This window comes from Choloepus didactylus, chromosome 1 (assembly GCF_015220235.1).
Source record: "Choloepus didactylus isolate mChoDid1 chromosome 1, mChoDid1.pri, whole genome shotgun sequence".
Classification (NCBI taxonomy): domain Eukaryota; kingdom Metazoa; phylum Chordata; class Mammalia; order Pilosa; family Megalonychidae; genus Choloepus; species Choloepus didactylus.
Window position 1 is genome coordinate 91,511,314 of NC_051307.1, and position 24,230 is coordinate 91,535,543.

The 24,230-nt window shown below is 40.3% G+C and overlaps 1 protein-coding gene and 1 pseudogene across 19 annotated transcripts in view; both read left to right on the forward strand.

Moving 5' to 3' along the window:
- Positions 1-24,230, forward strand: part of KALRN (kalirin RhoGEF kinase) — a 749,960-nt gene that overhangs the window by 410,831 nt on the left and 314,899 nt on the right. For all 19 annotated transcript variants that reach the window (XM_037837128.1, XM_037837181.1, XM_037837192.1 and 16 more), the window contains exons 14-16: positions 3,178-3,373; positions 12,449-12,615; positions 20,543-20,662. In XM_037837128.1, the coding sequence (XP_037693056.1) occupies positions 3,178-3,373; positions 12,449-12,615; positions 20,543-20,662 (483 nt within the window). The remainder of the gene's footprint in view (positions 1-3,177; positions 3,374-12,448; positions 12,616-20,542; positions 20,663-24,230) is intronic.
- On the forward strand, positions 15,610-16,485 carry LOC119509782 (annotated as a pseudogene).

Here is a 24,230-nt window from a genome sequence, read left to right on the forward strand (position 1 = left end):
CCCTCTGTGTTCTTCTTACAGAAAACAGACCCTCAAGACTTCTTAAACTCAGTTTCATGGAAACAAAAAAATAAAATAGAAAAGGCAGGTTCTTTCTTTGATGCTTATTGTCTTCATTTTATTCTAATTTCTCCTAGGTTGTGGGGAAGGAAATAGACTAGAAATTATGGTTTTGGCCATTGGCAATTTATCTGATAAAAGACTTTGTATCCCCAATATATCAAGAACTCCTACAAATCTATAATAAAGACAACCCAATTTTTTTTAATGCGCAAAAGACTTGAAAAAAACACTTCCCAAAAGTAGATATACAAATGGCCAGTAAACACAGGAAAATGTGCTCATAATAAATCATCAAGGAAAAATGACTTAAAACCCTAATGAGATATCACTTCACACCCACTAGCACAGCTAAAATTAGATAGACTGACAATACAAAAAAGATGATGAGGATGTAGATCAACTAGAACTTTCATACAGTGCTTTTGGGAATGTAACATGTTACAATTGCTTTGAAGAATTCTCTCTGACAGTTTATTATAAACTATGACCCTGCAATTCTACTCCTAGATAACTACTCAAGAGAAATGAAAACCCATGTCCACAGAAAGACCTGCATGGTTACTTTCACAGCAGCCTTATTCAAAATAGCCAAATGTTGGAAACAACCCCAAAGTTATCATCAATAGAATGGATAAACAAATTATAGTATATCTATACAGTGGGATACTGTTCAGCAGTAACATGGAATCAGTTACTGATACAGGCAACAGCATGGATGAATCTTACATGCAGCATATAGAACAAAAGAAGCAAGACATAAAAGTATGCCTATATGATTTCATCTGTATGAAATCCAAGAATTGGCACAACTAAATCTATAGAGATAGAAAACAGAAAGTGGTTGCCTGAGAGGCTAGGGAGCACAAATTGACTGGAAAGAGGCATAAGTGGACTTCCTGGAGTGATGGAAAGGGTCTATATTTTGTTTCGGATGGTGATTACAGGAGTGTATAAAATTATCACAATTTGGAACTGAATGCTTAAAATCTGTGAATTTTTCCTATGTAAATTATATCTCAATTAAAACAATACAGAAAGGATTATTGCTAAATGGAATAAACCTGGTACAAAATGACAAATATTATATGATTCCTCTTACATGAAATAGCTAGAGTAATCAAATTCATAGAGACAGAAAGTAGATTAGTGGTTATCAGGGGCTGGGGGGAGAGAAATGGAGAGTGATTGCTTAATGGGTAGAGTTTCTATTTTGGGTGATGAAAAAGTTTTAGTAATGGAAGGTAGTGATGACAGAACAATATTGTAAAAGTAATTAATGCCACTGAATTGTACACTTAAAAATGGTTAAAATAACAAGTAAAAAAAGAGAAAAACAAATACAGGAAGGAAAAAATATGTTTATAGGCTTCATCTTATAAAGATAAATTATTATTACTTCTCTTAGTGCCTAAAGCTAATTCCACTCTCTAGTTAGAGAATTAAGTGCTTTTCAAAGACAGGGCTACAACAAGAACCTGTTTTGCCTGCCGACCTGCCAGTTCCCAGAATGCCCAGTGACTCCTCACAATAAGCAGATGCTGAGTTTTCTTTCTGAACTCAGCAGATTCCTGAGTTGACCTAGAGGCTATGGGAGCATGAGGTGGGAACCCAGGGCAACGAAGGTGATACTACATTTTCCCATTTCTGCTTCAGAGAGCGCAAGTACTCTTTCATTTGTTTATATTTTGCTTAAAGAAAAGTCTCATTCTTAGCAACAAAAAAGGAATCCTGTGTCCCTCTTGAGGGGTTGCTTGCCTCTCCCATCCCAGTCTACGTGGATATAAGAGCACCATCTTCCAGTTGCCTTAAGCTGCTCTCCCACTCCACTTTGCCCCTGATGTTCCCAGAGCAGCACTGTTTGGTAACTGGGAAGGTTATGCCACATGCCAGCTAGGATGAGACCTGGCATAATGAAATCCCTAAAGTAGGCTCTGGGATACGCACGTGGGCTGCCCCTGTGCCACTGCAGCTGTGCGACCTGGGGTGAGGCTTTGGTTTCCCTCCTCTGTGAAAAGAGAATAGCAGTGCCCATGCTGCATTGTCTTCACAGTGTTGTGGGAGTAGCATGAGATAACAGATCAGAAAACGACTTTAGAAAAGTTTTGATTTTGATTCATATAGGTGGAATTACGATCCAGTTCAGTACTTCTGGGTTTGTGCTCTATGATAATTATTGCAGAGATTGTAGAGGAAGTGTATGACTCAGTCTCTGTTTGCAGAGAACTAAGAGTAGACTAGGGGAGTCATATGAGTTAAGGTGTAGAACAGTGAACAATCAGAAAATTCATTTTAGGGCAGCGTTTCCATTCGTTACATGCTTCAGTGTTCTTTGGGATCATTGCCTTTCAGTAGGTTATAATCTGCTTGGGTTTCTAGAGGTAAAATATACATGTACCCTTTGTTTAGTCACTGTTTCCAGGTATCAGCTTTGTAATAGAGAGCATCCTGCAAAACAGGACACTGGAACCAGAATCAGGTCCCTGGGTTTGATGATGTCCATTGGCTCTTCAAACTGATTGTGTTAACCATTTACCAGACTTCTCTAACCCTCAGTTTCTAGAACTAGAAATGTAATACTCGTACTAGAAATGAGTAGATAACTTCATTTCTAAGGACTTATCTAATTATGACAGTTTTTGAAAGCAAAAGTTGTGGAATGACTGATGGAGGTTTTGCAGACAGTAGAAGAATTGAGCTATGTCTGCAGTTCTGCCCCTCACTAGCAGGGTGAACTTTGGGCAAATCACTACATCTGTCTGAGTGAGAGTCAGCTTCCTTTTCTATAAAGTGGACCTGCCTGTCTCACTGGGTTGTGATGGGCTGGGGTGTGCAAAACTTTACAAGCTGTAATTCATAAGCTGCAATTCATCATATACACATTTACTGATGTTTCTTTGCTGATGTGATAGACATCGAGATACACTGGGGAACACTTGGAAAGACATGTATAAGTGGGTGTACAATAATATTGCTTAAATGTAATAGGGTCAAAGAGAAGCAAAGTGGAGACTGGTCTGAGAGTGGGTTGGTTGATAAACGCCTGGAATTGTGAGGTTCACCCTCGCTGTCTCTTGTGGATCCAGGGATCCTGTACTGATGGTTGTGTCCTCACAGGTGACAGCAGAGCTGGATGCCTGGAATGAGGACTTGCTCCGGCAGATGAATGACTTCAACACGGAGGACCTGACCCTGGCGGAGCAGCGGCTGCAACGCCACACGGAGCGGAAGCTGGCCATGAACAACATGACCTTTGAGGTCATCCAGCAGGGCCAGGATCTGCACCAGTACATCATGGAGGTCCAGGCTTCAGGTAGGTAACGTTCGTCATTCTCCTGGTGGGGGAGATGATGCAAACAAGAATCTCAGCTGGCCTCCAAGGAGGACTTCCACTCCTGTCAATTCATTTTATTCCTACGGTCGGAAAGAAATGTTTACCCCAATTTTAACGGAAAAGAAACTGAAGCCATGAAAGCTGAAATAACATGTCCAAGTTTGCACAGTTAGGCTGAGGAAAAGATGGGAATAGGACCTGGGTCTCCTGGTACTCTAGAGAAAATGGGGAAATCAGTGATGGAAATGAGCTCAGGATTAAACGGGTGGCCTGGAAACACAAATAAACAAACCAGCCTGGCTCTAAAAGCTGTCAGGCATCCATGTAATTGTATTTGAATGTATGGAGAGCCTGCGGTCCATCACCAACATACACTGTCTTCTGCCTTGTCCTCTACACCCAAGACTGGTTCCTTGTTTCCAGTTGGCTCTCAGAGTCCTCAATTTTTAATCACTGATCTGTGGGTGAGTGTCTATAAGAAGTATTGATAAAAATTTATGATGAGGTCATATAATTTATAACTTTCCCCTAAAACATCATTGACTTGCCCAGATTTGACTTGTTGTGTGTGTGTGTATGTGTAGGATTCATTCAATATTTGTCCAATAAATGCTTGAGCCCTTACTGTTATACCTGCTACTCCTCATAATGGCCTTTGGTGTTGGAACTGGAGACAGCCATAGAGCAACCCTAGTCCCACTGAAGCCAGAAGAAAAGGAGTCACTTCCAGCTTTATAGCCAGTGAGAGTTAGAACCCAGGTCTCCTGCTGCCCACATCAAATCCCACTGCCCTCACTCCCTGGTCTTACTATAGACTCAGGTTCACTCCCTGCAGGGCAAGGCAGACAGTTCTTAGAAATCACCTGTTTAAAATACGTTTGGTCCATGTCCCTGTTGGTCATGAAGGATATTTAGGATCCTGAGATTGTTCAGGTACCTTAGCAATCATACTGAACTTTAGTATACTGTTTCTTTTGATGACCTGAAAGTAAAGACCAACATCCAAAGGCCCTTCACTTCTAACCAGAGGAGAGACAATCTAGTAAATTCTGTTCACTTTCCTTGGATTTTCATTTGTGTTCTGCACAGGCTGCAGTTGCCTGGGAGACACAGGATTGTGCACCGACAGCCTCAGGAAGGGCCTTGCACATTGCAGTCTACCTGGGGATTTAAAAAAATAACAATACCCAGGGTTCTAATCCCAAATATTCTGATGTAACTGGTCTTAACAGACCTTACGCATCAGAAAAAGCCCTTGGAGTGATTTTATTGCCAGGCTGAGAACCATTGTTTTTCATCATGATAATTAAATCACAACAGCTGACATCTATTAAATGCTCTGGGACAGTGACTCTCAGAGTGTGGTTCCCAGATCAGTAGCATCAGAATCACCTGAGAACTTGTTCGAACTCTAGGTACTTGGGCCCCAGACCTACCACATCAAAATCTCCTTGTGTTTTAACAAGCCCTGCAGGTGAGCCTGATGCACCACTGATCTAGGACTTTGCTACTCAAATTGTGGTCTCTGTACTGGCAGCAACAGCATTGTTGGAAGCTGGTTATAATGCAGAATCCCAGACTTAGGAATCTGGATTTTATCAAAATCTCTAGGTTATTCATGTGTATATTAAAGTTTGAAAAGCAGTGATCTAGGACACAGCCTGTACTTTTTCAAGGCCTTATTAGGGAAGTGGAAAAACTGATCTTTTCTCTGTGATTGAGAACCTTATCTGGACTCAGGGTTTAGCCCTACAGCTTGTCCTCATCATGCTCACTATGGCTGGCCACCCAGCTAAGACTGGGAACCGTGAGACAATGCAGGCTTGGTACCTGGGAGAAAGGCTGGGACAGAGAAACTAGGCAGGGATACTCACCCTCTCATCCCTCAGAACTGATGGGTCTGACAGGAGAGGGAATCTTGTCTGTCTGGAAACTTGCAGCAATTAGTACCACGTGCTTGTCACTTGTCATGACCTCAGGCAAGCCAACCTCTATCCCAAGAGCCAAGTATCTATGGTAACAGGAATTGTGCTGAGAGCTGGTGGTCCCTGAGGACTGCATGTGACTGGGGGTTGGCTGTGCTTGGCAGCCTCCTTAACCATGAGGGCTGAGTGGATGTAAACACCCCCAGGCAGATGGGCTGCCCACCCCCAACATTATCCAGTTCTAGAGATGAGCTTTGCCAAAAGAGGTTTGACTGGCCTCTCCAGCCTTTCTGTTCAGAATGGCTATTCCCAGCTCTTTCCACAGCTACCTGTTCAGTCTTGCAGAGCCTGTGAGGCTTCAGAGGAACTGGACCAGGGGTTTCACAGAAGTGCATTGCCTAGGTGTGAACGCCTGGTTCTGCAGAGGAGTATTCATTGGTGGGCTTGGAGGGCAGAGTCACACCAGGGGTGGGGGTGTGGTGGGCATAGAGTGGTCCTTGTCCTTCGGGTAGTGAGGAATGCAGAACTTCAGAGATGCTGAATTGAGGCAATAAAGGGCTTGGGCATTTACGATGTATGTCTAATAAACTATATTTGTCTAATAAACTACTGTCTTAGAAAAAGGACAATTAGCAAAATTAAGAGATTGGTTTGTTTTTAAACCTACATGTTAAAGTATTTAAGGGCTTATACTTTGATTTTATACTAGTAAATGGAAGTCAGGAATTTCCATATAATTATGAAGTTTATGATGTTGAGCCACATTCAACTAAATCCCTGTGTGCTAACAACTCTAGCCAAGTGAAAGCTTTTGCTTAAATCAATGTCAGCCTTAGGAATAGTCTGCAAAATAGGAATCATTTCTAATTTTTTCATTGTTCTTTCCTCTCTAGAGCCTCAACTTGGGAGGTGATAGGTTTGTTGGAAAGAGCCAAGTGGGGGAAAACAGGCTGGCTGAATTTAAAGTCCAGTTCCACCAGCAATGAAGCAGTGACTTTGGAAGTCCCTTTTATTTCTCTTTAGACCTTAGTTTCTTCCTCTGTCTGGTGTGACAGGTGGGCCTTGATTTCCTAAGGGCCCCTCTGGTTCTCACTTTCCATGATGCAGCCTCACCGTCCTCATTGGTTATGCCCCAGGGCTTCACTCCAATAAAATATGACCATGAAACTGTTATGCTTGATCTTAGGAATAAGACAAGAGCTGAATATTCAATTTATATGTTGCTTTTGTGGTTTAACCAAAGTTTCAAGTTCCGTTGTGCATGTTTTTTAAGTGAAAACTCTCTGGAGTCTGTGACATTTATATTTCAAATTCACTGTGTCTGGTAAGAATCAAGCCTCGGCATTGGAAATGAATAAATTCTAAGAATAAATTAAATTTAAATTTAAGAGTACAGACACCAGAGGTCGATTGCCTGGGTTGGAACCTGGATGTCCTTGAACATGTTACCCAACCTCCCTAAGCCTCATCTTCCTCTGAAAAATAGCTCTCATTAGAACCACATAGGTTCATTGTGAAGATGCAGTGGGATAATACACACAAAAGGGCATGCTAAGTGCTCAGTAAAGCTTGACCCCTATTATTTTTTAGCCTGGGGTTCTAGCACATATCACATCCTGTTGGGGTTATTTGTGTTCCTGTCTCGTCTTATGAAGGCAAGGGCTCTTTCTTCCTCCTTTTCACATCTAACAGAGTAGTTATGTCTTGCACATGGCAAGTTCTCAATAATGTGGGTGGAACAGACATAGGTAAAAATAACAGACCACAAATAATTTCACTTGTGCTGTAAAAAGAAAAAATCTGTGTCTTTCCTAAATGGAAGCCACTCTGGAGATAATAGGGATTTGGATGTGGTTGGGGCTGACAGGGGAGGAGAAGAACCTTGATGTAAAGCAGTGGTCTCAACCTAGCTAGCTGCATATTTAGACTCACCTGGGGAAGTCTTAAAAATACCAATGTCTGGGTCCCATCCCTCAGGGATTCTTGCTTAATTGGTCTAGTGTTGGCCCAGAAGTTTTTTTAACCTCCCAGGTGATTCTAATGTACAACCAGTGTTGGGAACACTGATCTAAAAACCTGATTAAAGGACTTTGTAATTTCTGAACTCTGTTGCCTAGAAGAGTTGACACAGAAGGAGGAGTGGAGAGGGGAGAGAAAAAAAGATGTTTTTTATCTGAGACAGACACGGGTATTTAAAGAGCAAACAAACAGATAAAAAACATAATATAAATATGGGCAGCATAGCCAGGAATACCTTAATTTTACCTTAGACCGCAACCACCCCTCTCCTTGAGGAAGGTAGGTGTTGCTGGACAACACACGGGAGAGCTGCCTGATGAGCTCAGTGACCAGTCCTGAGACCCTGGGATTTCTAAGAGAGAAAGAGCCTTTTGCAGTTGTGCAAGGCAGGTTAATACCTCAGATCTGCCCCCCTGAATTGGAGAAAGTTTGGATTTTTATGAAATTCAAACAAAGGGAGGTGGAAATAGTGACACTGGGATGTTGGGAGATACTGATTGATTTGTTCAATTGGAAGTGGGTGAGCGGGTCCCAGAGGCTGCTCTCCAGGATTGACAGAAGCCTGTTGGGGTTACATGCTACAAACAGGTTTAGTAAATTGCTTAATTAACATAAGATGACAATTAAAGAAGCTAAATAATACAGGCCATTAGGAACTCACAATGTCTGGCTGGTGTAATACATATGGTTATAGGTTACAGTAGAGTTGTAAATAGTTCAGTCCACATAAGATAATAAGTAAGGAGGCTGAGCTAAACGGTTGTAAATCGCTTAGTTAACATAAGATAACAAGTAAAGAGACTAAGCTAAACAAAACAGGTCATTAAAGGCTATTAAAAACTGACAAAAATCTGTCTGGGGCATGTATGATAAAACAAGGGGATACAAAGGAGGGGCAGTCGACTCGTGACTGTCCAATTACAAGGTAAAGATTATGCGGTTACAAAACAGCATCAGCATCAAAGAAAAAAGTTGTGAGTTATAACAGTTACAGATATTTGCCTCTAGCTACTTCTGAAGGCTAACATACATCAAGGCTGTCAGTTATTTGTTAATTCTCAATAGGCGAATTCATTAAGTACTCCGGGACTGGTAGCAAAGGAAAGCAAAGTAACTATTATTAGCTGTGCCCCTGAGTCCTAAATAAACTCCAGTGAAGAACATTAGGGTAACTGAGTAGCATAAGGAATAGCTCTGTTTCCCAGATACCTGGCTATTGTACCATCTTATTCAGTGGTTCACAATTTTGGCTGCACACTGGAACAATCCTGGACTTTTAAGAATTATTAATGCCTCCTGTGTCCCACCCATAGAAGTAATTGGTCTGGGATGTGGCCAGGACATGGTGATTTTTTAAAGCTCTCCAGATGAATCTAATGTGAGCCAAGGTTGCGAATACTGGTCTAATAGCATCCAAACCACCATGGTGTCTAATGATATGCATTGAGCAAGCACATAAACACCTGTCCATAAGATTTACTATTTACATTGTACATAAGTCATCCCATAAATCCACTGGTGATCAGCAATGAATATGCTATAATATCCCTAATGGAAAGGAAAAAGTGGGAAAATGTCAGGTATTTTATTTACCTGTCTCACTTCATCCTCATAATGTTCCTGAGAAGTAGTTGTTATGATTCCCATGGATGTGGAAATCCAGGTTCAGAGAGGGTGTTTTTGTTTCCTAGGCTGCTCTGGCAAATACCATTAAATGGGTTGGCTTAAACAATGGGAATTTATTAGCTTACAGTTTTGAGGCTGAGAAAACGTCCAAGTCAAGACGTCATCAAGGCATAGCTTTCTTCCTGAACAATGGCTGCAAGTGATCCATGGCTCCTCTGCCACATGGCAAGGCATGTGGAGACAGCTCCCTTCTCTTCTGGATTTCATTGATTTTAGCTTCTTGCTTCTATGGGTGTTTCTCTCTGTGTGTATTCATCTGTTTATAAAGGACTCCAGTAATAGGATGAAGACTCATCCTGAATGAGGTGGGTCACACCTTAACTGAAGTAGTCGCATCAAAAGGACCTACTTACACATCCACAGGAATGCATTAAATTTAAGAATGTGTTTTTTGGGGTGACATACAGCTTCAAACCACCACAGAGGATAAGTAGCTCAGCGTCTCTCAGTTAATAGATTGCAGAGCCTAGATTCAAACTAAGTCTGTCCACCCCCAAAGCTCACATGTACTTTCTGCCACAGCACATGATCTCAGCTCTTCCCTAAAAAGATCCATTTGTTCAGTTAATAGATACTTATTAGGTGTTATGAGTCAGGCACTTTGTTTGTTCCTGAAGATGCAGATATAAATAAGACAAATGTGGCCCTGGATGGTGGATGGGGGCATTTGCAGGACATTTTGGGAGCACAGAAAGGAACCTTGATACAACATTTTTTAAGAGACTGACAAACTATTCCATTAGGAATGTGTATCACTACCTGATCAGAAGAACAAACATCTCTTTGCATTTGTAAGAACCCATAGGGAATTTGGTTAAACCTATGATTAAGTTGAAATTAGTGATGTCAACACAAGCAATGGATTATGGATACTTACCAGTTGATGGCTTTAACTGGGGCCCTCATCAGTGTGGTTGGGGCAATGGGAGAGAGAGAGGAGTTTCTGTTCTTCTGGGTGGGGCTGGAGTAAGTTTTCATGTTCTTCCATTCACTCCATCCACAACATGATGTGTGGTTGAGGAGTGCTGCAGGGCAGTAGACATCATCCTCACCCATTTTGTTTCCTGTCTTCATCTCACATAAAACGATATCAAGTGAGACAGATGAGAATGAAGCACCCAAGTCTTGTTACAAGCCAGAGCCTCTCCTGGATGATGTCCTAAGTAGGTGACTGGCCTCACTGATGAATTACCAGGCTTAGAAAGCCTATTTACATGCAGTGTGGCAGGGGTGAGCCATGTGCTAATCCCAGAAAGGCACTGACCAGCTCCAGAATACTAAACACCAGAGACACATGCAGAATGAAGACAAGCTGGAATAAATCTGCATTGTTACTGAAAGTGGGGAAGAGCTGCTACTTCTGCAGGTATGAATCTTAGATTACATTTCAAGAAAATCAACATGGGGGTTATGGGACATCCCACTATGACAAGCACTGCAGAGGTAGAAATTTTTGAATGTCTTCTTTTTATTTTTGTCAAGGAGATGCTCTACCTCATCCCTTTGGTAATTAAAATAGTAACTAGAGGGAATTGGCTGCCAAAAGAACAAGCCGTTCTTTTCTCTGTCTCCCACAGATATTTCAGGAGCCAGGACTTGGAATTATGAAACTTACAGAAAAAAATAACCATGAAAGGATACTGAAATTATTACCATGCAACACCAAAAAAAAAAAAAATTTGTTCCCACTCTCCCATATTGTCCTTATATAAAATACTATTTTTGCCTCCAGAAATGAATTTTCTTTAACGTTTACAGACTTTCCTCATACTCCCTGCAGGTGTGTTGGTGGCAAAGATGAATTTCTGATGATGTGAGTCATAGTGATGGGGAAGTCTCCCAAAGAGGGTTTGTTTTTAAGGCAGTCATACATTGAGATTGGTGAGCTTCTTCGGGTTTGATGTGTGGAAGTATGCTACCGTTTGGTGACTTATCTGCTGGGCCTTTGAGTCTGAACCCCATTGTTGGCTGTGGCTGTATTCGTCAGCATCTCAGACAAGGTGTCAGCATCAGGACCACAACTGTATTGGTCACTGATTACAAGATGAAGAGGCAGGGAAAGGATTTGAACAGAACTAAGAAGGTGCAGAGCCAGGCAGAGTCAGGGATCAGAAGCAGGCAAGCAATCCAGAATTAGGATTTTCCTGAAGTTAATGATCTGAGCACGACTGAATCGGAAATAGATAGGCAATCAGAGCCAAAGAAACACACATCACAAATCACATCAAGTTGGAGGCAGGTGGGATCCAAGAGGGCATGAATGTAAGAAGGCAGAAGGTTGAAAGTTCAAAGTAAGAGGAACCTGGAAAGCCCGGGGACTGAGAAGCAGAGAGCCATGCTTACTGTGTTAAGTAACAGATGCTTTACATACATTATCTCACAATGACCCTATACAGTAGTTATTATTATCCCTATTTGAAGCTTCTGAGAGGCATCTTGCTCAAGGTTAGGATTCTAAGTCAGACTGGCTCCAAAGCTGGTACATTTTCCATGTTGTCTTTAAGAGCTAAGTAAGGAATCAAATTCAAGTCACTATCAGACAGAACTTTGATAATTAAGGTAGTCCCTTTCCTCTGTCTCAAGGCTTATTGGTGATCTTTCTGAAACAGAAACCAATTTAAGCAAGACTACCTTGAGCTTCCTGGTAATAATGTGTAAATAGGAGAGGAATGATGAAGAGAGGAAGTGAGTGTGAGTGGATGCTTGTGTGTTGGCAGACTCTCCTTGTGTGGGCAAAACTTTAACATGATGATTTTCCTAAATGGATAAGCACTCACTGTCCCTGTGGTATTTCTGGGGTATGTTTATCAGGTATATTTGCCTGTGACTGGTAAATAATATATGAGAGCTAGCATGTATTTGTAAAAGTTGCTTTGGGAAGGGAACTAAATAGTAGGCTAATAAAAATCCACTGTCCAGCTACTTTCATCAGAGTGGATTTACCATTAATTTACTGACCAGCTAAGAGAGAGGATGTCTTTGGCAGAAGTTCCTGATACAAGGTCTTCTAGGATTTGGTTATGTGTTTTCCAATATGGATCCAGAGGCTTGCTTATGAATATTCTGGGTCTTTGGGAAATCACCCACCAGGAACTGCATGATGCTGCTGTCTTATTTAGGGATGGACTTCCATAAAAGAGGCATTCTTTCTAATTCCAATTTCTAATAAGTTGCTGATCACCTGTTGAAAAGTTATTCCCAGGCAAAGGATCAGTTAATACAAAAAAAGATGGCAGGGGTTTGAGCATCCCAAACAAAGGCCCACTTTAGGTTCTGACCAATTTCACAGAGGGATAGTGTAGAAATTCGCAGGGTGTTAACAATGGCTGTTTTCCAAATTCCTGGTTTTCATATGCATATTGAAGGAAATGTATTCTTCACAGTACCATCTGGTTTCTGATTGCTTACATTTTCTTTTAATTAGGAATTGAATTAATCTGTGAGAAGGACATTGATCTGGCAGCCCAGGTGCAAGAGCTACTGGAGTTTCTCCATGAGAAGCAGCATGAGTTGGAGCTCAATGCGGAGCAGACCCATAAGCGGCTAGAACAGTGTCTCCAACTTCGGCACCTCCAGGCTGAGGTCAAACAGGTGAGCCTGACCAGAGCCCTTCACCTTCAGTCTGACATGGGCCTACTCCTGGTATGGGGTAAGGCATATAGAGCCACAAGTACATCCCTTTAAATCACCAAAACTTAGAAAACAGGTAAGTTAAGGACTGATTTTATTAGTTTCTGAAAGCTAGGCTTCTGTAACAAATAGACCCAATAATAGTACAGAGGCTCAAATTACAAAGCCATTATTTCTGTCTCACATAAATATCGAAGGAGAATATTCAAGGTTTTTCACAAATTGTCCTCAGTTACTGAATCTTCCTTTCTATTCTTAATCCTGGTGCGTAGTCTGTGTAAAATACAAATCTTTCTTCAATAGATATAGTCAGTCTTTAGCTTCAGGTAGATTAATTTGGGGCTCCTATGTACCTTGCACAGGGCCTGACACATAATGGATATTCAGTGGGTAGTAGTGATTAGCATCATTGTTTCAACGTGTGTGGTTCTTGCAAGAAAACTTTCCTGCCATATTAAAGTCAGTTTTAAAAAGAAAAGAAAATTATTTTCTGCATGCCACGATACACTAGACATTTTACCAGATATACATAGATCTCTGAGCTCTTAATCTCTGGTAGCAAAAACACAGTAACAAAAGACAGACTTTTAAAATATTATGTATTTATATTATGAGTAGGCCAAGAGGTAATTATTATTGGCGTTACAAATGGATATTTCCTATTTAGGCAAAGTGGGGTTGAAGAAGTAAAAATATAATAATAGTTTCATTTATTGAGTGCTGTGTGCTCTTCACACACAGCTTGAACAATCCTCACAAACACTCCCATTTTACAGATGAGGTCACTGAGGCTTAGAGTGGTCACCAGGCAATGGTCACACCAAGGAAAGAACACAACAACACTGTCATAGGTCCAGGAGAACTTCCTGACAGGGGAAGCTCCATGTCACGTTCTGCTTCACACCCTCCCAAGTAATCCCATCCCTCTGCTTCATCTAGGCAGAACCCCACTTAAAATATCCTAAGCAGAGAACAATCTTCTTTTAAACCTTTTCCCTTATGTACAGTGGCTGCTACAGTCTTTAGATTTGATTTAAGTCTAATAATTTAGCCCAGGGATCCAAAAATGTCATTTTTTAAATTTAATTATTGCTTGGTCCCTTCTATTCAGGGTATTCCTTTCTAATATCCATGTCTTATTTATTATATTGTTATTTCTTGTAATGGGCAAAATTATCCTCTCCTCTCCTCTTCCAATCAGTGCTCAGCCAGAGCCCACGTGCATTGTGCTAAAGATCTGTATCCAGCTCAGAAGAAATTACTGAGCCCCAAGCAAACCCAGATATAGGTTGTTTGCTGTTTAATTGCATTGGGGTTACACCTGAATCTCTGGAAGGACATTTTAGTCACTGGGACATGATAAAAATCCTAGCAGGCCCAGAGCCATAATGAGTATACAAAATTCTGAAAACTTTTAGCAGTTATAGTAATAGTATTTTCTTTTCATTTGAGAAATGCTTTCTCTTGTGTGATCTCATTTTAAGTGTAAAACAGGCCCATAGGGAAAAGTGGTGTTAAGTTTATTTTACAAATGGGGAAACTGAGGCAGCATACGCGTTATTGCTTCCTGTGGCCTCTTGACTAAATAGCTGAATCTTGAACCCAGACCTCATAAATTCCAGGTCTTATAATTTGCCTCTACTGGGCTCCACTCCCACACTAGGGTTCCAGGAGAAATAGAAAGAAGTCCCCTGCAAATACAGCCCAAGGTTTTCCTGACCTTGGCAGCATCATGTATGAGAAGACGGGCAGGCATGGCCTGGGCTTGACAGAGTTGGGGACACTGCTTGATGGAGCAGCGGAGCTCCATCAGGGCTCCAGCGGGTCAAGCTGTTCATCCTTGGTTATTCCCATAGGCGGAACAAGCAGGGATAATAGTCTGAACAAAATTGATAACAGGACAATCACTCCTATTTTACTTTGAAATAAAGTATATAGTATGACTTATGTTCCTGGCTTTTAAATTTTAGTTATGTATCTATTTTCCTCCAGCATCAACAAAGTCACCTACTTAATTATGTTTTTCTTTGCTGATAAGAAAATCAAAATGAATTTTCATTCTCCAGGTACACATTCTTTTAAGTTGGTCGCTGGGATCATAGGTAGTTTGTCAGACATAATAATCCAGGGTTGACTATAATTATGTACATATTCCCATTCAGTCTTTTTTGAGTTGGAGGGCAAATAAAAAGTCTTTTGCGCGGGTAGAAAAAATGTCTTCTCCCCACCATGGTGAGAATGACATAGAGTGGGGTTATAGTTCATAACTGTACAGGATTGTTTGAGACAGACTACCTAAGAAACCCATGAAGGCCTTTGCAAGGGACAGCAGCCCTTTGAGGGGCCAGGGGAATGCCGCTTGGTTTAGCCACCATGCCTCATTAGACAGACTTGTTTTTCTTGTCAGTGTAGGGCCTGTTCTTTAGAGAGTATCATCTGGTCCAGTTTCAGAGAAGGCATTTGTGTTTGATGGAAATTGGTGGAGCAGGAAATATTGATTTGGAGGCTGTTGACACTTGGAAAGAGGGAGTTAATTTAGCTGTCAGTACTGATCAATAAGGCTAAATTTACTCACAAGCTTGAGAGTTTCTTTTTTGAATATATTCTCAAAAAAAGAAACAAGAAAGAAAGAAAAAGGAACCCTTAATTGAAATGCCATTAATGGGGACAGAAGGGGAGAGGACAATAATGAGATTATTATATAGCTCTGTTACAAGAGCTCATAGATTAAAGGTTTAGATTTGACTGGGTGACCACAATAGCCTTAAGTGTAGTTACACCACAATTTGTATTAAACTGAAGCTTTGAAGAGTGAGAAAACCACAGAAATTAGACTGAAAATTATTTTCAAGAATTCAAAGCAAATGAAATTGATTAATGCAGCTGATTTCCTTTCTGAGGGAATTCATAGGACTTTGTATCTATGATAAATGGCCCAATACCTCTAAAGAAATGGTAGACCTTGAAGGGAAACCACTCCTGTGCTTGCAGTCAGTGGTCCAAGACCCCAGGACCATAGACAACACAGATGTTCCCTTTCTTCTAGAAAAATAGTTCATATTACTCTCTAGATCCCACAGAAAGCTCATTGCTTTCCAGGAAAATTATTGCTCTGGTGAAGATGACCTCATGGTCAGACCGGCTGCTGAGACTAACGCTTCACTGGGGCAGTCTCTGCATATCATGGGGAGATAGAGGCTATTGCCTTTGATTAGCCTTGGTCCTCACAGCTCCAAAAGGAAACAGGATCTTGATAAGCTCTATGAGCTGAAATCCAAAGCTCGACAGATTATGAACCAGTTTGGCCCCTCAGCCCTAATCAACCTCTCCAATTTCTCATCCATAAAACCGGAACCAGCCAGCCCTCCTCCACAAGGCTCCATGGCCAATAGCACTTACAGTAGTAAAGATACCAGGCACTCCTGGGAGAGGAGGTCGTCTCAGCCCTGAAAGCAATTAGGTATTGACCAAGAAGAAATTGCAGGACTTGGTAAAGGAAGTGGATCCTAATGAGCAGTTGGATGAAGATGTGGAGGAGATGCTGCTCTAGATCGCTGATGATTTTATTGAAAGTGTGGTGACAGCAGCCTGCCAGCTTGCTTGGCATCACAAGTCCAGCACCCTGGAGTGAAAGATGTCCAACTGCATCTAGAACGTCAGTGGAATATGTGGATCCCAGGATTTGGCTCTGAAGAAATCTGACCCTACAGAAAAGCTTGCACCACAGAAGCTCACAAACAGAGAATGGCATTGATCCAGAAAACAACCAAGAAATATCACATGGAAAGGTTAGGGAATGGGCAGCAATGTATTTGGAGATACTTGAGCTGAGGCCTCAGCCATCTCATCCATGGATTTTTTTTTTAATGCCTTACAGAGAAGCATATATTTTTTATTAACAGTGCAGCAATAGCTATAATGGCTGAAAGGATCTGCCAAAAGAATAAAAGCCTCCCATCCCCCCCCCAAAAAAAGATGACCTCATATCTATTAGATAATTCAGGAAGATTTGAGCAACTTGTTTAATGTGCATAAAACTAAATGAATTTCCTTATGTATTTCTGAAGAGCTTTGCATTTAGCAGAAAATAGGCTGAAATGAATTTATAAAATGGTGGGGCTCTAAGCTATAGGGAAATAAATCATACCTATTTGTCTTCTAAAGACATTGGCTTAATTTGCACCTTTGGACCAATTGCTGGCCAAAAATTGCATATGATTAAGAAGAACTTTCAAAACAAAGGAGAAAATATTGTTCTATCCTCATACCCCTGTCGAGAATTCTGTGTTCCATTCTGTTCACTGTACATAAAAGTTATAAAAGAGTTGGAGTAGATCCAAAAGCAGGGCAACCAAAGGGACAAGTACCATCCTTTTGTTTCAAAATGGAAATAATTAAGAGGCCATCTGGTCACAGTCTATAAAACCATGAAGGATGAACCTTACAATCTCATGAATCACGGCATTCTAAAACTAAGAAAGATGGAAATATGACAGGCTCCCTGCTACCGTCTGAGAAGCTGATGATTTTCCCTGTGGCTAGAGTTTCAGAAATGACTCTTTCTTATGATAAGCCATTTACAATAGTGAGATTTGGAGTAAATTGGCTTGAATGCAACCTAATAGCTTTACTGTAGTTATGACCTCAAGAACACATCCATATACAGACAATTTCCTCAGCTTACATGGTTACAGAGTCTGGCTTGCCCAGTTTAGATGACATTGTCATTTGTGGATATCCATGTCCACTTACCCAGAGCCTTTCTTCTCCCAACTCCTTTGCCTGAGGAAACAGTTGATTTCAATTTTCAGTCCCTCCTCTCAGCTCAGCAGTCCCCAAGTGGCAATACTCCACCAGTCCCTCATTTCTACAGAGCTTTTTCTGGAATCCTACTGTTGTAGGGACACTCTTCAAAATTTGAAAGAAGTGTGGAATGTTGGTGCTGGAAGTGACCTTAAAGGGCATCCAACCTATCAGGTAAACAATTGACCAAGATGATGTATCATCAAAAAATATTTATTGTATGAATAACTTTTTATGATTTGCAAAATATTTTCAATTATTTTACTTGATTTTAATCATGTGACTTAGGTGAGGAAAGTGTTGTCAATTTATAGATGAGAAAACCAAACTTCAGAAAGATTAAATGAAGTTTCCAAGGTCACACACCTAATGACTAGTAAAACCAACATTTCTTCATTTTTATTACAATATTTTTTTCTACTACCTCACATAGTATAAAGTACTATCTATGCTCATGGAAGAATAAATCACCAGTTTATGAACCAGGAGTATATAGCACCCCAGTAATAGTAAATTTTACCAAGAGTTGTCACTGGTCAGAGTAAAAGAATGATGATGACAAAACAGCTAAGATATTATATGATATCAGAATATACCAATAAAATGATAACTACTGGAATAAAATTTAATTTTCCAAAATTCCTTCTCTTCTCATTGGGAGATTCTCATAGATGAAGAATCACAGCATTACCCAGCTTTGTGCCAACAGTAAAAATCACCTCCACTACCACCACCACCACCAACATCATCATATCATCAGTCATCAGGCTTTAATTATGTTTTGTTGCATCAATCCTGAAATGCACAAAGAGAAGGTACTATTATCCTTTTTTCAACAGATGAGAAAATTGAGACCTAGAAGAGTTAAATGATTTTGCTAGGAAAGTAAAGCTGGGTATTCTGATTTCAAATTTTGCATTCTTTTTACATGATCCAAGTTCTGCTTCCAGGACTGACTCATCCATAGGGATCCATCCCAGCCCTGGACCTAAGCCAGGGATCTAAACTGCGATGTGTTTTTATCTTCCAAAAATCACATTGTCCCACTTTAAAGTCCTGGAATGCCTTTATAAACAACATTTGGGAAATAAAAATGAACAAGGATATTACGTGACTTAAGGAAACAAATATAGACTGAAACCCATGATATTTCCAAATGGAAAAGCTGAAAAATGGGGATTCCCACCACCAGAGCTATAACTGGTGTTCCCAGTTGGCCAAAACTAGAGAGAAAACTATTCCAGGAAGACTCAGGAGGTACAGAGGCAGTCAAATTGCCCTGCTCACGTTGCTTTGTAATGTATACAGAAAAAATTTTTCTTTGACACCTGTAAATGAACCTCCAAACCAAGAAAAATGCAACTAGTCATGGCAAAAGGCCTTAAATAGTTCAAAAATATACACTGGAGCCTCCATTTTCTAAAAAGATGATGCATTTAGGCATATAATTTGTGTATGCATGTACCCAAATGTATAGGCAGCTTTTCAAATTCATTAGCACCTCTAGCTAGCCATCCCCAGTACACCAGTGGCATCAGGGATTTCACACATACACTCTAAGCAGTTATCTCCTGCAACTAATTGCTTTACAGATTGGCATCTCATCCACAATCTGCTAGAATGGCCATGAATTAACATCTCAATCCAAATAACCCAGCTTCAGCAAGATTTATGCCCCCATGTTATCCAAGCACAATATGGCATCCATCATTTTCTGCCCAGAGAGGAAATTTGACAGATGCCTATGAGGGTTATGGAGTAGGAGACAGGGCTTAGTTTTTTCTCATTGTGCAACAAGAGGAATTTGAGGGGGGAAAACTCCGAAGGCAATCTGAAACAAACTGTGATATCTTCTCCTTTGCCTTGAGGTAACAGGTGGATAGTATTTATTGATCTTAAAATTTCAGAAGAATTTTTATTTCTCCTCCAAGCAAACTCCCAGGTTCACTAATACAAACAAACAAACAAACAACAAAAAAAAAAACCCCGCAAATTTCAGGTGACGAGATGCAAGGTAGATTTTCATAGCCTGACTCTCCCAGTTTAATTATTTGCAGTGACTATTAGCTAGATGAGTGCTACAACTCCATTTCACCTAGGACTGTCTACATGGTGTTAGTATGTCATCTTGTATTCTAATATTCTGTTGCTGAGTTTCCTGTCCTTCAGCACTAATTAAGGTCACCTGAAAATTGTTTTCAGCCTAATTATAACCTGTAAATAATTTAAGTCAATTATAATTCATTCACCCTTTTTCTGATGATCCAGTATGTGGATTATTCACGCTACTTTGCTTGTTTTCCTTCTCTTTCCTCCTTCCTTTGGGTTGTTTAATTCCCAAAGATCAAACCTGTCTACTCTTGGCTATTTTGCAAGGTGTAGAAGGTTGGACCCACTGTTCAGGTATGACTTGGGTGTCTCAATAGGTAATTGTTCACTCTTTGAAAAACATTACTGCACCCCCATCCTATGTGATGGGGTACCGTATAAGATTAAAATATGACTAATATATTGCTCCAGTCTTCAGGGAGTTTACATGGTAAGGAGGGAGATGAAACATGGTAAAAATAACTGAACAAGGCAGTCTGTGGTGAGTACCACAAAGGTGGTATATACAAAATGATATGAATGTTCTAGATGAGGAACAGATTGTTTCTAACTGGAGTGATTAGTTATGGAAGACTTCAAGAAGTTATTAATATTATATTTGAACTGGATTTCAACAGATGGAATCTATTTATTTATACCATTCTGTGTTCCAGAAAGAACTTCACAACTTACATACAACATAGCCAGATAAAGTAACATTTAAGTAGGTGAGGAAATTGGGACAGGAGGGATGAGGGATGGAAAGAAAAGATGAAGCTGGGAATGAGATCGGTACACAAAATAAGTACCTTATGGCACAAGGTACCAGGTAAGATTGGGGCAATGGTGATTTTAATGATCTAGATCCTTCCCGTCCTTTCTCCAACCGTGGATAAAGGATGGTTAGTTCTCTGACTGAAGTACCCACCAGAGAAGACAATAGCCCTGGGGAAGCTGTGGGAGGCCTCTCACCTGAGTGCTTGTCCCCCAACTCTAGGTCCTGGGATGGATCCGCAACGGGGAGTCGATGCTCAACGCCAGCCTGGTCAATGCCAGCTCCTTGTCTGAAGCAGAGCAACTTCAGCGGGAGCACGAGCAGTTCCAACTGGCCATCGAGGTAACACCCAACTCTGGCTGGACTGTCTTTCCTTCCCCATGCTGCCCCACACCCAGGCGGGATGATTCGCTGAGGCGTGGTGTTCCTCAGTAGAGAAGCCTTTACTCTTTTTAGTGATATAATCCAGGCAGCCTCCCTGTCACCCAGGAATTGATGGGAAAGCAAAGGCAGGGGGCCTCCACCCCCCAAGGAAGCCTAGTGTTAGAAGACAAAGACACACACTGCAAACATGAATATTTTCCTCTGTTACACATCGATATCTGTAACCTGTAAGGCCCCTGGTACTTGAGGTTTTTACAGATCATGGGCTGTGCCAGATGTGAGAAGTGTAAAGCTAAAGGGGTAGAAGCCACTTCTAGTGGAAGATCCCTCAAAATTGAGGATAAACAAGTAAAAAAGTCATTTGTAAAGTAGGATTTTGTTGCTAAACATTTGGTCTATATGTAACATTTAGATACTATTGCCAGATTTTAATTTTTAGCAAGGACAGCTGTCATTAGAGCAGATTGCACCAGAGTTTGCCTCACTGAAAATAGTTGTTCAGTAATGGTGATGGAAGTCATATTTAAAGAATAAACTGCTTACAGAAGAAGTTCATCAACTGGGATTTTTTAAAAAGCCTATTTTAAAATAAAACTCCACTTGTGATAATCTAATATAAATTTTTTCCTACTTTAAATAATGCCTTTAAATATCCTTCCCACAATAGCATTCTCCTTCCTAAAGAGACAAGCGCTTTGGAGTGTTGTGGAGAAAAGACTAAGTGGGTTGTGGGAACTATATTAAAAATCAGATAAGTTCCATACCAAAAGGGAAAAGAGATAAAGAGTAAAAACTTCGAATATACTCATCTTTGTGGTTCAGGGTAAAACTCAACCCACTTCTGAGTGTGTAAGAAATGTGAAGGAGTTATCTTCTACTAAAAAATGGTGAATGAGAATTTTTGCAACAATTGTGGAAAAATAATAAAATTTCAACTATCTGTGCCCATAAGTATATCTTTTGATACAGTAATACAACTGATTGCTAGCCATTTTTAAGCTAGTATTAAATGAATTCATCATTTAATTTTCCAGAAACCATCTTGTACATATAAACATAACATTAAAGTAAGTGGCATGTTTTTACAAGATGCTTGGTATCTTCTTAAGACCCATTACTAGTAAAAGAAGTACTATCTGGGATCTGAGATTAAAAAATAATAATAATAATAAACATGACTATTAGGAAGATTTCTTATATAGAAAAAATTGTGGGAAGATTAAAGCCACTCCTTCAGAAAAAAGGCATAATGGGTTTATTATGCCGTTTATGTTGGTCTCACCTATTGAGGAGAGACCAAATAGTTATCATGATTACTAGTGTTCATTTAGTGAACCCTTCCTCTGAATGAGATACTGTAGATACTGGTCTAATTGCTAAAAATAAAAAGATATGGTATAATATAGTGGAAAGAGCACAGGTTTGGGAACAGGTCAGATTTGAGTCTTATTCCTGGTTTCAACACGTCCTTGCTTGTACATTTTTGGGCAGGTCACTTAACCAGCCTGATCCACAGTTTGTTAAACCGTGGAATGGGAATAATAATATCCACCTCATAGTGATATTGTAAGAACCAGAAAAAAACATACATAAGCACAGTGCCCTGTACAGATTAGACTATTGGGTAAATAACAGCTATTAAAATAATTTTTAAAACAGTCCTTACCTTGAGAGTTTCACCATCTAAGTAAGCAGAATTGGCCAAGTGTTAAATGAGTGATATAGGAGATCAGAAGAGGTTAGTTTTCAGTGAATCTCAGGCTTTGGGAAAGGCCTCACTGAAAGAGGATGGACTTGAGCTGTGAGTCTCAAAGGAAGACTGGAACATATGTGGGGAGAGACTAAGGGACACTCATTAAAAGCAGGGAGAATGAAAGGCAGCCAAAGGAAGAAAGTGCAAGGTTTGTTTTTGCAGGGTTTTTGTAAGGAGGTGGTAGGTGATAAGTTGGAAAAGTAGTTTGGGACCACACTGTGAGGGGCTTCTAATGGCAGCCTCTAAAATTTGAACTTATTTCTCAGCAGTGAGGGAATGACTGAAGGCTTTTGGATTGAGAGAAGGGATGATATGCATGGCATAAAATTTGAGCTTTAGAGCTGAAAGGGATGTTAGAAATCACTTAATTCAAGAACTTCTTGTTATAGTCTCGGTCTGAAGTACTGAGAGTTGTTGGATTAGGATTTGGGAAGTCAAGAATGATGTCGAGGTGGCTAGGAGAGGGAGGACACCATCAGTAGAAATGGCAGACTACAGTGGAGAAACCATTCTAGAGAAGGGATGAGTTTAGTTTCAGATGCAGAACTTGAGGTGGTGTCTAGGAGGAAGGAAGAGGCTCTAGTAGGGCAATAAAGATTCATATTCCCTGGAGAAGGTTCATCCTCTCTCTGGGAAGATCATCTTTTACTGGAAATGCGTATTTGGAAGGTGCTAACATGGGCAGCTAGATTGATTGAATCAGTGTTGCCAACCTAGGAGAGCTATGTGGCAAGTAGATTACCTTCACATCTGAAGACAATTAAATATGAGGCTAAGAGGTCGGGCTAGAGATACAGAATGGGGAGTCATCTGCAAAGAGGAGATAATAGAAGCCAAGAGAATAGATGAGATTCTGAAGATGTGAACAAAAACCAAGGACCAACCTTGAGGTACCTCTACATTTAGGAGACAGGAAAAGAGAACAGTGCCAATAAATAAAACAGAGAAGGAAAACCAGGGGTTTCTAATGGATCATTTCTTCCCATTAGGACATAATTGTGTTCAGTAGTTAGGGCCCTGAATGCTGAGATGGTTATCAGGACTGAGGACTAACTCAATGGAAAGGCAAGAGAACAGACACAAGTTGGGGTTGCTAGAGGAGGTTGTGCTAACAGTTAATACCCAAGTACAGATTCAGGAGAGAGGGAAGGGAAGCCAGAAGGTGGTCAGCAGACTGGGAAAAGTACATAGGAGTGTGTTTATAGACTACAGTCTGAGGTGAGAGAAAATGGTGAACAAGGGGGCAATAAGGGGGAGGTAAAGGTGACAGGAGGGAGGCTGAATGGATTAGCTTTTGCAGTTAATGTAAATTCAGAGAACACAAACCACACCTAGCCTGAATCAGAAGGCATTAAGAAAATAAACTTCTAACAACTATATATATATATTATATATATATTATATATATATATATAATCCTAAAGACAAATGTAGATGATGTAGGGATTATGTGTTAAACTGAATTATCAAAAAGGTACTGTTCTGCTCCCTTGTTGGGATAATGAAGAGATTATGTGAGATGCTGCTCTTCAACTTCATTAATCTACCAATTTCACACCTTCTACTGGAATCTTTTTCAACTAATTATTAAGGTTTAAAATGGTTACATTTGTTGGCTGAACTTTGTGTTATGTGGAGATCTTTCCCTTGATGTGCTGTGTTTATTTGATCTTTAAAATGGGACTGCAGTAATGATCTCTTTTAAAAACTCAATATGATGAACAATTTTATGATTAGATTTGAAAAGGAGACAACTAATTTATGAACCAATTA